At 38.4% G+C, this 15,628-nt stretch overlaps 1 protein-coding gene across 1 annotated transcript; it reads left to right on the forward strand.

Moving 5' to 3' along the window:
- The first annotated feature begins 686 nt into the window (after window positions 1–686).
- LOC145784603 (protein arginine N-methyltransferase 1-like) lies at window positions 687–15,365 on the forward strand. The gene is made up of 10 exons (XM_082596463.1): window positions 687–821; window positions 1,618–1,746; window positions 2,059–2,278; window positions 2,535–2,677; window positions 11,247–11,378; window positions 12,222–12,293; window positions 12,397–12,547; window positions 12,892–13,013; window positions 14,271–14,357; window positions 14,909–15,365. Exons 1-9 carry the CDS (start codon window positions 759–761, stop codon window positions 14,352–14,354), a joined length of 1,116 nt encoding a protein of 371 aa, XP_082452589.1. The 5' UTR covers window positions 687–758; the 3' UTR covers window positions 14,355–14,357; window positions 14,909–15,365.
- Window positions 15,366–15,628: the final 263 nt, after the last annotated feature.

Genomic DNA, 15,628 nt, shown 5'->3' on the forward strand with positions numbered 1-15,628 from the left:
AAGTCTCATGGGGGTTAATTACCAACTAGTATAGAATAATAATATGCAAAATGGTAGTTCTGGGACTATTGGTTTGGGAGATAGCGGACATCAAAAATTGATGTAATTTTTTCAAATGTAAAAAATTTCAATTTTTGAAAGGTTCTATATCTAAAACTAATTTGAAATTAGCAGTTTTGATGGTACTGTAGATATGAAAACTAGGCTGCTTCTTAATCAGAATACCAAATTTCAGATGTGTAAATGCTTTACATGAAAAGTTGTGAAGACCCAAACATGGAGGAAAATTTACATGACAACGCATTTTGAGGGACCTTGGTGACTTTGAAGGGCTGTAATTTCTAAACGTCTTGAGATAATGAGCTGAAATTTTTTTTGTGTTCATTATACATCAATATGAAACTTTAGTGTGAATTTCAAGAAAATCTAAGAGGGTCGAGCTTGCATACCCTGTTGAGTTGACATGGAATGACCCCTATGTGTGATGTTTTTTCAAAGTTCAAACATTTGTTAATTTATAAAATTGCATGTTTGAGTAGGCCTACATGTTACATGTGCAAATATTTTGTTATCACACATTTATGATAAGAATTTTGTAGCCATAGCTATTAAGGGTATGATTGAATTCTGTAGGCTATATATAACTAGTAACTACATAACTTTTATTATTATAACCATTGTCATTTAGCTATCCTGACTGACTTGCTGGTACCACTATTATAATTTAGGATCAATATATCTTTTAGTATAATTTTATTATGGAAATAGTTATGTCAGATCTCACAAATCATGTACCAGTACAAGAAGAGCCTGTAACAAAGGTAATGTGTGTTATGCAACAGTCTATATATATAAAATTATATTTTACTTTGGAAAAATTGTTGTCGATGTAAAGTTGCGGAATGTAGAAATGGTGTCGGCAGTTCCTGAAGTAAAATCTTTGAACTGTACTGTTGTATTTGCTAACGTTGTTTGATAGTGAACTTTCAAGTTTAATGAGTTGCAGATTTACGTGTTTAGCAATATACAAAGCCCAAAAGAAGTTGTAACTGCTGTTTAGAAAATGCAATTCACTTCTCAGAAACCAAATCTAGAGCTATTTGAAGCAATTGTTTTTTTGATTTTTTTTATCAAATATAATTGTTTAAAAATCTGAGGTTTAGATGTCAAAGAATAACATTTCAATTGTTGTTTTCTTTCAATCTCCCAGCTTTCAACAAAATTCTGCTTAACAATTTTTAAGTTGTAAAATGTTTTCAATAAGACAATTGATGGCATAAATTGATAAAGTTTATTTCTTGTATCTTGCCAGTCTTTGTTGACATTGATTTAGCATCTACATTCTACAAACATTGAATCAGTGTAAAAAAGGACTAGTTTTCAGGCTGATGTTTTCCAGTTTTTTTGAGAAAAATTCCATGGAGAGTCTCAATCGCACATTTTACTGGCCTAGTTCGTGCAAGGTGTAAGCTATATATAATTATTGGAAAACTGGTCCCTCCTTTCAAATTAACTTAGATATTTAATGGTAAACAGTTTCATTACAAATTTATGATACATAGGCTTGGATATTGTAAACCATGCATATTCACGCAATGGCCTTAAATTATATTACAGATACTAAAGGAGAGAGATGAAACAGAAAAGGAACTTCAAGGAGATGAAGTTGTAGGAAAAATTCCACCAAATGAAATGACCTCCAAAGACTATTATTTTGACTCTTACGCCCATTTTGGAATTCACGAGGTACAGTGTGCATATATTTTTACAAATAATCCCCTTTTTTGCAGATTAAGGTGTGCTTGCCTTTAATTGAACCGATTATTGCTTGTTTGCTCGCATGGTTTACATAACATTGAGAGACTTCTGACTCCATCACTAACACTTCATCATTGATCTATGTGTGAACCACTATTGTTATCACAAAGTTGGCGCCTATTTACTTTTACTCATTGGTTTACGATTTGTTGTTTGTTGGTTTAGATGAAATGCATGGAGTTAATTGGTCTCTTTAGTTTTCATTTCCTCACTCTCATATATACTTTTATCATTTGTTAGGAAATGTTGAAAGATGAAGTTCGTACCAAAACGTATCGCAACTCGATCTACCACAACAAGCATTTATTTGAAGGAAAAGTTGTTCTTGATGTAGGATGCGGCACTGGAGTGTTGTCTATGTTTGCTGCAAAAGCTGGTGCAGCGAAAGTAATTGGAATTGAATGTTCAAGCATTGCAGATTATGCAAAAAAGATTGTTGCTGCAAATCGACTTGATCATGGTATTTGCCGGTTTAGTTTTATAAAAATTTCATTGTTTTCTAAATCAAAGTTTTATGTTCTAATTAATATGTACTATGTTCTGAGATCAATTGAAATTATCCTTTTTCATTTGGAGTAGTACAAAATCATTGCAGTAAAACGTTCGTGGTTTTAAAAACCTTTTTATTACCAAGCTACAAAACTTATTCTGGAGTTTATCAAGTTATGTAATGGAAATATGTAGCCAACTCTATCAACAGATCAACTTTATTGCAGTAATAACCCTCATCAAAGGAAAAGTTGAAGAAGTTGAACTTCCTGTTGAGAAAGTTGACATTATCTTGAGTGAATGGATGGGATATTGTTTATTTTATGAGTCAATGCTTAATACTGTTTTATATGCAAGAGATAAATGGCTGGTAAGGGTAGTATATTACTGGAAAGATGACAATATGAAATTCTACTTCTGCATTGCAAACTTATTCAAAGAAAGTGTAAAAAAGTTTTAAATATATAGTTAATAAAAGTTATAATAATTTATAATAGTTAGTGTATCGTAAATTTTAAACTGTAATAATAGTTCTATATTGTTATACAGTATGACTTCGTTCTTATCTTTAAATCTGCCACCAAATTTTTTTTCTTTAATTATTAAAATGTTCAGTTGTCTCTTGATGACAAAATTATTTACCGCGGGTGATTCGCCACAACATAAATTTTTCTGTGAGACTGTTGTACAAGCAAATATATGCCGGACATATATAACTTTATTTTTGATTACCAATGTTGAAATCTCAATACAATTTTTTACTAATTTGACCATTACACCTACCAAAAGTTTAATTTTTTTCACCATTATAATTAGAGATGTACCGATACCAATATTGTGGCCGATACCGATCCCGATACCGATATCACTTTTTTAGGCCAATACCGATACTGATACCGATATTTTGGCCGATACTTTGGTGTTACAAAAAGATGCAATTTTGGTATTTGCAAGGTATTATATCAAATGCTAAGTTTTACCTTATTTGCATAAAACTATTAAAAAAAGCTTTCAATTGGTATAATTTATTAAAGATTCAAGAATCCAATCTCAACCGCACTTTTGTGTCATAGTAGGTTTTAGTAATGAAAGGCCACCATAATTGAGGACTAGGGTATAAGGGAAGAAACATTACATCATAATTGGGGTTTCTGAAAAATTAAATAAAGTGTTTGCGCAAACTCTCCAAATAGACTATCATAATTGATAATAAGATGTAAACCAAGTGATTTGTGTAGTCGTACAAAAACTATTCGACAAGTAATATGCAACCTAAGGGCGCTTGTCGTTTGGTTGAAAAGCTTTTGCCAGGCAAAGACCACCCAGGCAGCAAAAATGCACAATCCCGCATCGCCCCCATGCTGCTAAACGTCCAAAAAAACTATGCAACCCGGCTGCCCCCTGCAAGCCGGCTCCACCAGTCCGCGACCCAACTTCCACCCCTCGCTGCAACATACCCACCAAGCCCAAACAATTCCACGGCAGAACTAGCAGGCCCAACATGAAAGCAATGGGACCACGGATCCTCACCAAACCAATCAAAACGGTCCTGCCGCGCTCAAGACGACAACCCCACCGCGAAGAAAGGAGCGCCCCTCCCGGCCACCAGCACAAGGCCGAGCACCCACCAGCACAGCGAGCAGCTGCGATCCGCCAACCACAACGGTACAGCTTCCACACTAGCCATTTCAATTCTTGCTGCAAAACGGCTGCCGAGAAACATATTGGATGGTCTAAATGGCTAGCGTGGAAGCCACACCGCTATGGCCAGCGAATTGCAACAGCCCGCCAAACCAGTGAGTGCCCAGCACCGCGCCGACAGCCGAGAAGAACGCTCCCCCCACAACGAGGCCACCATCCCAGGTGCAACAAGACCACTTATTGACCAGCCCAGCGAGGACTCGCAGTCTCACCGCTCCCACCCACTCCGCCACGACATTGCCCAAGCTTGGCGAGTCCACCATAACTAAATGCGGAAACCAAATCACAAACCGACAGAACCAGCCCACCAAAAAGAACCAAGTTACACGGGTCCCCCAAACGTCCAGCAACGCAAAAACGATACAAAATTATACACATTTCCGCCACCTGGGCAGTCCTGGCCTGGTTTTATCCTCTGTTGAGAGTAAAAAAGAAACAACAAATGATAAATATTGGAGAAATTGAGTCTCCTTCACAACTTAAGAATCGAACAACGCAAAACTTCTGAAACAAAACGTTTTGTTTGAGTGAAAGAATCACTGTAAGCAAACAATGCCAAAAGGTGTGCGCATGAAGTCATGGGAGTGTGAGGTATCAAAAATTTGAACAGGTTTTTATTTTTCTACATCAATGTGACGTTAGTTACTACTTTAAAAAATCTATATCTTTGCTTCTGCAGAAAATTCGCAGCAAACGCCTTTTTATTACATGTTTAGTATCGGCTACAGTATCGGCCAAATTTTGCCGATACCGATACTAAAAAAATGGCCGATATCACCAATGCCGATACCGATATATCGGTACATCTCTAATCATAATATTGACTTGATGGAATGCGTAAGGGACATAATAAATGAAAGGCAAGCTACCAATAAACATACCCCACTGTTGTAAGTATAGTTGTAAATTTATTGGTAAATATAGTATAAAATATCTGCACAAACCAAAATGTGTTCAATGTAAAATAGACTTTACATTATCAAGTAGTGTCGTTACAAGATCAACATGTGGTGAGTTGTCTTGGCTGCAAATAGTCTCCTTTTAAGATGTCGTTTACTCATGGTAGACGAGTCAATATACGGAAAAAAGGCACCTAACCCCAAAAAAATTGATACAAAAGGTTTTTCAACGGATTCTGTTACCAATGGGCATACTAAATAACATACTAAAAGTCTACCAAAATCGGACCCCCAGAAAGGGGTCATTTTCAAGGAAATGTACGGCATATTTCTAAATGATTTTGCGTATTGGGTAGATGGTGGTATTCAAGTTTTTATTGTTCTTGTGTTTGTGACATCATAATCACATGAATGCGTGCATAGTCGCATCACAATGCAAGCAAAGTTATCGTTGTTAAAGTCGAAAAGATTTATTCCACCAGCACTTATAAAAGAAGTACCGGTACTAGGGACTCTGAGGGTCTGTTCAATACCAAGACTGATTGCCTTTTCTGCGGAAATAATGTTCATGATGGAAGTGAAGACTATAGTTATGTGAAAACTGATATCTTCGCAAAGGCAATATTGGATTGCAGTGAAAACCGCCATGATGAGTGGTCTTTGAAAGTCAAAGGTAGAATTGAATACTATTGTGGTGATCTACATGCTGCAGACTGCGTATATCACAAAGTATGTAGCAGCCATTTCAGGTGTAGCCGTGATGTCCCCTTGCAGTTTCAGACTGATCGCGATTCAAAGCCTAGGAAAGCTGGAAGGCCAAAGAATGAGGATCAAGAGCAAGCCTTCACAAAGATGTGTGCGTACCTAGCCATGAATGATGAAGAACAGCTGACTGTTTCTGATCTAAGGTGTGAAATGAAAGAGTATTTATCTGAGGACGGTTCCCTCCCTTATGGCAATCAATACCTAAAAAGTCACCTGAAGAAACGGTATGGAAACTCCATAATTATTGCAGAAGGAAACGGTTTAGAGGACATAGTGACGCTGAGAGAGAAAACGGGAAGCATCCTCAGGTCATACTTCGCAAGCACAAACCAAGAAGGTGATGAAGAGTCACAGAAGAGAGCATTACTTGAAGCAGCTGCCAGGCTCATAAAGAGTGACATCAAGACAAATGTGCCATCCGTTAACGACCAGTACCCGACTACAGAGACACTTAAAATCCAGGCGGCTCTTGATTATATTCCAAAATCACTCTACGTTGTGTTCAATGCCTTGTTTGTAGGTAAAGGCACACAGCGAAAAGTTGCTATTATTGGTCATGCAATCATACAGGCAGTCCGACCACGAGCTGTTATTGCCCCTTTGCAAATTGGCCTTTCAGTGCAACTGCACCATCTAAATCGATCGCGGTTTCTTTTGGATAGTTTGTGTCAGATGGGGTTCTGCTCTTCGTATGGCGAAATGCAGAGGTTTGAAATGAATGCCGCAAATTGTTCTGCACCAAACATGCTTGGTAAGGATATTGATGTGTTGGACAACAACTTGCTATTCGCAGCAGACAATGTAGATCATAACATTCTCACAATTGATGGGAAAGGAACGTTTCACGGGATGGGACAGGAAACAGGCCAGATTATCCCAAGGCACGAAACGTTAAAACTGAACATTGTAGAGACGTCCAAGGTTGCGATAATTGAGCATAATTGAGCATCGCAAAACATATTCGACAAGACATCACATTCAGAGAACTTCCGATTCTCACTGCATGTGCCAACATTAGGGTGTGTCGTGTGCCCCCAAAAATTTAAAAAATGGTTGAAAACAAAATTATTTTTTTTTGTGGGTGAGGCTTGACTAAAAAAGCAAAATTACAAAATTTCAAAAAATTTGGTCAAGGTTTAGGTGCTCCACATCCCAATTGCCTGTATCCCCTTGTTGGCTTGACAATAGGGTGGATTGAAAAAATTTTTTTTTTAAATTTAAAAAAAGGGGGGTCTAGACCACTGACAAATTGGCTAAAAACAATAACAAAACTGGTTTCAGGGAGTTGGACCACATATTGGCCGTTCTACCCCCCATTTTATGGGGGAATACCCCCAAAATTCTCAAATCGGATGTAACTTTGGAACTGCTGGTGCTAGGAACATGAGTTTGGTATCAAATGATGCAGAATCATAATGTTTCTATCTGCTCTATGAGGACTTTTTGCCTTAATTTCACTAGAAAAAAAGTTATGACAAAAAGCGTATATTTGACAATGTTTTGGACAAAACGGTAGCGCAGGCACAAGGTAATGGGTAAATGCACATGCTGTACTGCATATGTTGATGCAGGTCATACTTTTGCTTATTGCATTTGCAATAAATATACAGCATGGTATGCATAATATACGGTACACACTACACATGATGTAGAGAATACAAGGGTTAATCGAGAGCATGTAGGCAGTGGTCTAACGGTACAGTAGTGTGACTGGAAATACAATATAGTGCTCGTGTCATGTACACACACAGTAGCAAGTAACAACTTTACTGCACGACCTGGGGGTTACTAACTGGACTGTTCAAAGTGTAGGTGCATAAAACAAATGCTGTAATTAGTAGACATAATTGGTGATGGGAAGACTGTGATCTGCCATGAAATCATTGTCAAGGAAATACCAGCACACAGATTGATATACTCCATACTGCTGCATGTGCTAGACTACCTGTACTACATTGAGACTTTAGCAACCAGCACAAAAAGGTGAACATGTCAATCTAGTGGGAATTCCTTCTTGCTGTTGAATTCTTTCATAAGTTGACGAGATCGCACCTTCTGACGAATCAGTCCATCCCTTCTTTCAAAACCTACAGCATATAAGCTTGCTTTAACAGTCACTAGCTTAACGTGACACTCCACTGCTTGGTTGTGGCAAGGATAATCCAGCCGCAGAGGTTTGTCGATGACATTGTCAAGCTGTTGATCTGCTAGCGATCTCATGATAGGTGGCTCAGACTTATGAACTGTGCCAAGCTTCACAAGTTGGTGGTATGATTTTGCTTTACTATTAAGCTGTGGCACAAGAAATCTGCATATTGCAGGTGGCACGGCTGGTGAAATTTCCTTTCTCAGCTTTCGATTTTCATCTTCTGCTTTTTGTGAGGAGCCAACATGATTCTTGCTTTGCTTTTCCTGTGCTTGTGCACCTAAGGAATAGATTTGTTGGCCTGCTGCTTTTCTAACTTGGCAGTCTTCATCACCTAGCATTCCAACAATGACATTTTCAGATTGAGTGAATAATGCATTGCATTCCAAAACCTTCTTGGAAATCTTTTACTTCTTGGTTTGGGAAGATTTCTTTGCAACATGTTGAAGAAGTTTTTTGACCCATCAGATAATGAATTGTGGTGTTTTATTTCAAACCAAGGTGGGAAGCAAACCTTGATGCAGTACTCAGACAAGTTCATGAAACTTTTGGAAGGGTTGATTGCATGAGCGTATTTACGAAGTAGCCTACAAGCAAGTGTTAGCCACCTTGAATGACATACTTTCCCGACTGACAAAAACTGCAAGTCTTCATCAACATTCAACATGCCCAAGCACAATGCAGGCATAATCCATATATTACACTGGTAAACAAAAAAAGAATTATTTTTTGCTCCATGAACTTTGAAGACTGATTTAGAGTAATTTTGCGGTGCTGAATCCGATCTAACCTCAGATCACGTCAGGTTTGTGAGATATGATAACAACAAATTGTTACTTTTGTCAAAAGTGGAAGATTTGGCATTGCGTTCACCACCAACATAATGCAGTGCTATAACGAATGGTTAGTGTTAGACAGGCCAAAACAGCCTAAGTAAGGTTACTGTACAAGCATTGCCACAGGCCTACTTAATCCTTTGTGGTTTCATGCAAACCTTTGACGGGGGGGGGGGGGGGGTCAGTTATACTTTTAGCCCCCCTTTTAGATTGTTATTACTGCATGGTTAATAATGTTGCTTAGAAAACAAATTGGTATCAAAATTATATTTGGTGTATTTCAGCTACGTATGCACGACATGGCCTGGATTTCTGCATATAGCAAAATATGTATGTGCAATAAACGCAACGTCAAATCTTCTACTTTTGACAAAAGTAACAATTTGCTGTCATCATATCTCACATACCTGACGTGATAGGATAAATCTGAGGGCAGATTTGGATTCAGCACCCCAAAATTACTCTAAATCAGTTTTCAAAGTTCATAGAGCAAAAATCGTGTAGATCAGTGTTATGTTAAAACAAGGTATTTATGGAGTATGGGGGTCGAAATTCCTGTATTTTTAACTGCAATGTGGAGCACCTAAACATTAATATTTTTTGCTGAAACTTCATATTATTGTTGTTTCAGTGAAACCTCACCATTGAAAAAAAATAATACAAAAAATATGAACATTGGGGCACACGACGCACCCTAGCCAACATGGTTGATCTGCTTTGGGAGTTGTCATTCAACTTTAAGCAGGCCACGCCAGACTGGCAGGGGATGATGCACACTATCTATCAGGGAAAGGAACACCCAGGCCAGTCTTTAGTAAGGTATCTGCCAATGATAGACATGTACTCCGGGGACAAGACAGTATAAGGGCCTTTATTTCAGGTCAGACAAGTCCAAAGCTGATGGCAGTACCAAAGTATACAACATCAACCGTTTGAAAAAAATCTTTGGACATGACATGTGTTCTGAGTTGATATTTATCCATGCCATGACTGGTTGTGACACTACGTCTCGGATATTCGGTGTTTGCAAAAAGACTGCTTTTCGGAAACTTGTGCATGGAGATCCTGTTCTTCGGTCTTGTGCTAAAGCATTCACTGCCCCAAACCAGACCACAGAGATAATCGATGACCTTGGGTGCCAAGTTTCAAGTTTCAATAAGTAATGGCTGTCTTCTTTGAAGGCCAGAGCACAGATTCCCTTGCGACAATGCGATGCAACACCTTCAGCAAGAAAGTTGTCTCTGCTTCATCATTTGTAACGCCCGAGAGTCTGCCACCAACTGAATCTGCTACCCAATTTCACTGTCGTCGAGTTTACTACCAGATAATGGTCTGGATGGGAAAAGCAGAGAGTATGGATGTCATGAATTGGGGGTGGAACCTGCAAAAGAATCGGCTCATCCCACTTATGTCAAAAATGAAGGCTGCTCCAGACAGTCTCTTGAAGGTCATTCATTGCAACTGCTCCACTGCCTGTAAGACACTCCGCTGCTCCTGTAGAGGATACGGACTACCATGTACCGCTGCATGTGGACCATGCAAACTGCAAGAATGTGACAATCCACATAACAAGTTTCTTCTAGACGAGTCGGAAGATGATGAATAGAGACAGCCGTAGGCAATAAGACAACAAACCGGTAGATCACCCTGGTTTACGATTTACCTTTGTAGCCTACTGTTGTAATTCCGATGATTTTCTGAATGTGTCTGTGTCCAGACTTTAATGGTACGCCATTCTTTAGAACAGATTAATCCCCTGTATTCATCTGCTGTAGGAGGCCAAGTATGAGCCTCCTGTTGGTTGCAGTTTTTCTTAGATGCCTGTATTGATAGTACCTGTTATGCCGCATGTAATATGCTGTTATGATAATTCCATCTTATTAGGGGAGATTGGGGATACTACGGACGGATTTTCGAGTGTTTTGTTTTCGAAAAAACGTTTTATTTTAAAGTTTACTGGAAACCGTTTTGCACCAATACATATGGAATTTATTCAGATGAAAAGTGAGGAATTGTCTCTGAAAATTTTACCACTATTCGGCTTATCAAGCTGCCAAAAGTATAGAAACTGGAATGTTGGAAAACCACTTTTCTCAAGCTTGTGTTACATAATGGAAGTCAAGATGATTTTGTTTGCGGTTTATCTCAAGCCTCAAGTGAATTTGCTAATATCGTGCTCTGCTCTGTCTGATGTTGGCCTATCGCTGCGTCCGAAATGTCCCCGGGCTCCTCCAGGTCGTATATTATATACAAATCATACGTTTCTCAGTAGATAATCAGTCTATCGTAATTTAACCTACTTAATTCGATTGATTGACCCCGAAAACCTAGGGATAGACACCTAAACCGCCTTTCTAGCTTAAATAGCAATTGAGATATAGGCAATATAACATCTCGGCGGCCATCTTGGACGCCATCTTGAAAATGACCCCTTTCTGGAGGTCCGATTTTGGTAGACTTTTAGTATATTATTTAGTAGGCCCATTGGTAACAGAATCCGTTGAAAAACCTTTTGTATCAATTTTTTTGGGGTTCAACCTTATATTGACTCGTCTATGGTTGAAGCCCAGTTTTAACTATACTTTGCTATAGGCTCCTGATGGGATGATCTTTCCAGATCAAGCCACTTTGTATGTTACTGCTATTGAAGACCGAAAGTACAAGGATGATAAGATTAACTGGTGGGACAACGTGTATGGATTTGATATGAGCTGCATTCGAGATGTAAGGTTACGCACCTATGCTTAATACGTTCACTACATCGTTCGCACTGGAAAAACAATATTTCATTTCAAGGTTGAGAAAAACCTGGGTTTTTTTAAAAAAGCCCAACCCGCATGGTTTTTTTTTTTAAAAAACTCGGGTTTTTTTGGTTTATTTAAAAAAGATGCAAAAAAGGTAGATTCGTGCTTATTTCACCTCTAATACTACTTTTTACCAATAAAGTGCCTCTCACTCACAGTACGTGCTGGTATAACTCAATCAAATAATGCACTAGGGCTGTTTAACTATGAGGCCTTCTTGCATAAATGCGTTTTAGTGTAGGACAAAGTGGCATTACTTGGTTTTTGTGTACAGAAATATCCACTGTGTTTTCAATTTATCCTTGGATATTTCCTTCACAATCACATCCTTAAGTCCTAATTTGAAGTTTGTTTTAAGTACCTTGGTTCATTTTTTCAATTTTCTGATAAAAATTGGACAAATATGATGCTTTGGTTTTTTTATGTTTTTTTTTTGTTTTTTTTAAGTGGGTTTTTTAAAAAAAAACACCCGGTTTTTTTTTGGGTTGGGTAAAATATCGACAACCCTGTTTCATTTAGAAATGAGGGTTTTGTGTTTTAGAACTATATCAGCTAAAAAGCTCAAATACTGATGTTCCATAATTATAATGTTGTGGTAAATTTGTGGACAATCAAAATAATACTTTATTTTAAAGCATCAAATTATGCAGTTGAGAGAACAGGAAAAGTTTTTCTGGTTATTATGTGTTGGGATCTGAATATTTTTTTTCAGTTCAAAAATCAATTTGTTTGTTGCGTTTGACCTAGTTTATTTATTTTAAAGGTTGCCATATGTGAACCACTTGTTGACATTGTGGACCCTAAACAAGTCATGACTAATTCTTGCATGGTGAAGGTGGGTGTACTCAGTTTCTTGTCAAATTGACCTGTGTTGTAAAAACAATCGTTTTCGGTTTTGTATTTATACTGTTTATCAATATTTTTATTTTTTGTTCCAGCAAGTCGATTTGTACACCGTTCAAGAAGGAGACCTGGATTTCACCGAACCCTATCTTTTGGTGGCGTCTCGCAATGACTACATGCAAGCAATAGTCACCTCTTTCAGTGTGGAGTTTACGAAGTGTCACAAACGAACCGGATTTTCTACAGGTTTGCTACGTTTGACTATATTTACGTTCAACTAGGTCTTAACTGAGTAATTAAATCATTGTTTTTGTCATGCTATCTCCATACATATCGTTTCATTTGCATTATCTAGTCCAAAAAGCTGTTGATGCAGATTTTACAGTTTGAACTACACAAGGTTTTGCCATCTTGTTCTGCTTGATTGATGTGATGTTAGACATGTCAACATTTGAACCGGGAGTGAAATCATTTTTTGTGTTGGGTCAAGGTCAATTATTGATTTAAGTTTTTCTGAGTCGGCTATGTAATCATGAAATACTCTTGTCATAAACAGACAGAAAATTAAATTTTTACAACTTTCTTTTCAGCACCAGAGGCGCCATACACACACTGGAAACAAACCGTGTTTTACCTTAAGGATTACATCACAGCCAAACGTGGTGAAGAAATCATTGGCACATTTTCGATGAAGCCAAACAAAAGAAACAAGGTTGGTGTAAACACGATTTGAGAGTCCATTTTTTTTATTTTGTTTCTATCATGTTGTCGTTTCCGCTACGTTTGAAAGGACATTAAACTGCATCCTCGATGTCAGAAGGAGAGGTAGCACCCTACCCCAGGTCTGGGCCCGTTGGCACCGGAACACGTTGGTCCCGCTGGTAGTTTTAGCTCTCACTTCTGACATTGATGCCCGTGCCAGGCAGGTTACGGCGTAGGCGGAGGATAGCTACAATGTAGCTATGCTATTTCCCAAAAGTGTGTCGGTCACTGCAGAACTGATTTTTGACACCATCATCCAGGAGGCTTGCAGAGTTCACCTTTCCCAAGTATATTCAGTCATGGCTGATACAACTGCTCTGAATACAACACAGGAAAAAAGTCCGGAGTCAATGCTCGACTGGTCAATTATTTTAATGATAAACTTGGTCATGATATTGATATTCATACCCTTGAATGCATGTTCCGCATACAGTAAACGAAATACAGTATATCTTTCCCATGTCATTTCTTTTGTGGATGGCACCAAGAAGGGTCCCGGAGCAATACCAGATGGGGCTTTGCTTAACCAGATAGCAAGACTAGACAAGCCCAGTACTGAAACCTTAACACCAACTATTATTACGCAATAACAGCTTCCAAGATTGGAAAAATACAGAAAAACTTTTTATCTTGATCACCTGATCTCTGTTCATCAGGAGAAAATAGACCGAAAATCATATTTTCTTAAATAACTTTTTTTCTGAAGCAGATAGACCTTAATATTCTCTACATCAGGTATAGGAAACCGACCCTTCTGCGCATTTTGATACTAATTTTGTCGATCTATAATGAGTGGTTTCGGAGATACGGCCAAATTTCGAGATTTTGAAGCCCAAAAATTTCAAACCTCGTGGACCACCTCGATATGACGTCATAATTGAAAAAAAAATTGGAGTGTAAATTTTTTTCCCCAAATACCACTAGATGGGACCCCAGGCATTTTGAATTTCAAAAAATGAAACACCCTAAGCTACATGCCACAATGGCTACTACTTCGACACCGCTCCAGAGCACGCGGCTGTGTCTCGGCAAAGACACTTAATGGCAAGCCAAAAAATATGGGGAGCAGCTAACTCGAAGACTATATGTCACTTCGCTGCTTCCTGTCGTCTGTTGTATCGCATCTGTGATCGCAGTGTAGCCTACTGTATGTTATAAACACACGATTATTATCAAAAAACTGATCATTACAAACTTTCTTTTCCAGCGCGATCTTGATATTACTATCGACATTAATTTTAAAGGAGAGCTTTGCGAGCTGAGTGAAAGCAACGTCTACAACATGCGCTAAGAGGTAACTTGGTTTGTATTGCACCGTTGTTTTCCTTATTAATCGCCAGTTTATGTACTCGTATTTTTGTACGGCTGATTCGATCTTTGATGCAGCTACATAAAACGTTCAAAAATTGAGGTCCTGCAAACATCCTCAGCTTTGGAATCGATTTGATGGTCAAATTTTGAAAACTTTAACAGAAGTAAAGAAACTATAAGTTAAAGCTGCGTATAAAAGTAGCCTAAGTGGTAATAGCAGTTGCCTGATCGAAAGTTTAAAGATAAAAAACTACAACTACTGCGCTGGGGCAATTGGCCGCAAGTTCATAGCAAAATCTTTATTTTTGACACGAAATAAAAACACTTGGGAGCCCGGGAACGGTGAATTTTGTCTCTTAGTAATGTCGCTTTTTACATCATAGTCCAGGTTTTCTACTCGGTTTTTGACAGGTTTGTAGATTCCATGGACGACTGCTTTAAAATTTCAAACTTTCGTTTTCAACTGCCATCATAGGTGAACATTTGTAATTGTGTAAAGTCCAAACAGATTGATTGCATTTTTTTTTATTGCAGGCGACATCACCCAACTCCTTTAAAAGTCAAGCCGCCGCTCCAACTACCTGGAGCATTCTACGATGACGTCATTGCCTGAATGTCTCGGCAGCCTTCCTACGGTTTTTGTGAGAGTGTTATGCGCAGTAACCTACACCACTGCCGTTATTCTGTTACTGTCGCGGATACCACTTTGGAGGCTGTTTAGTGTGTGTTTAACGTCGCACTAGGCTATTTCATACCTTTCTCCACCTCTCAATGTGCGTGACACGTTTTGTCAAACTTTGTTGCTGCTTCAGACAACCCCTCCCCGACTCTTATGGCATCACGTCGGCACGTGATATTTGAACAGCTCTTCTGTCCATATTTTTCGGGCAAAGTTCTTTACTCATTGCTTAAGTTTTGTTTTACACTTACGAAAGCTAGGTCAATTTTGTATTTTTTTTACAATCTTGTATGGTGTGAATAAAGTGAAGTACGGTAACCGTGTTTGTTTAAAATGAAAGTTATAGAAATCTTCAACAAAGACGACAGATGCTAGTGGAAGTTGCTCATAGCTCGAAGCTGCAGGTGTTCGTCTGACTTTCACCAGGAGCTAACGTCAGAATAATATAAACTTAAATGTGGTGAAGTACTTATAGTAGAAGCAAAACGAAATGTAAATTTGGCTAATCAGAAGAATTCAAATTAATGAAAGAGCTCTTCAAACCTAAAAGGCCGACAAACCGTCGTGCCTAGCTA

Source organism: Aplidium turbinatum, chromosome 15 (assembly GCF_918807975.1).
Source record: "Aplidium turbinatum chromosome 15, kaAplTurb1.1, whole genome shotgun sequence".
Classification (NCBI taxonomy): Eukaryota; Metazoa; Chordata; class Ascidiacea; order Aplousobranchia; family Polyclinidae; genus Aplidium; species Aplidium turbinatum.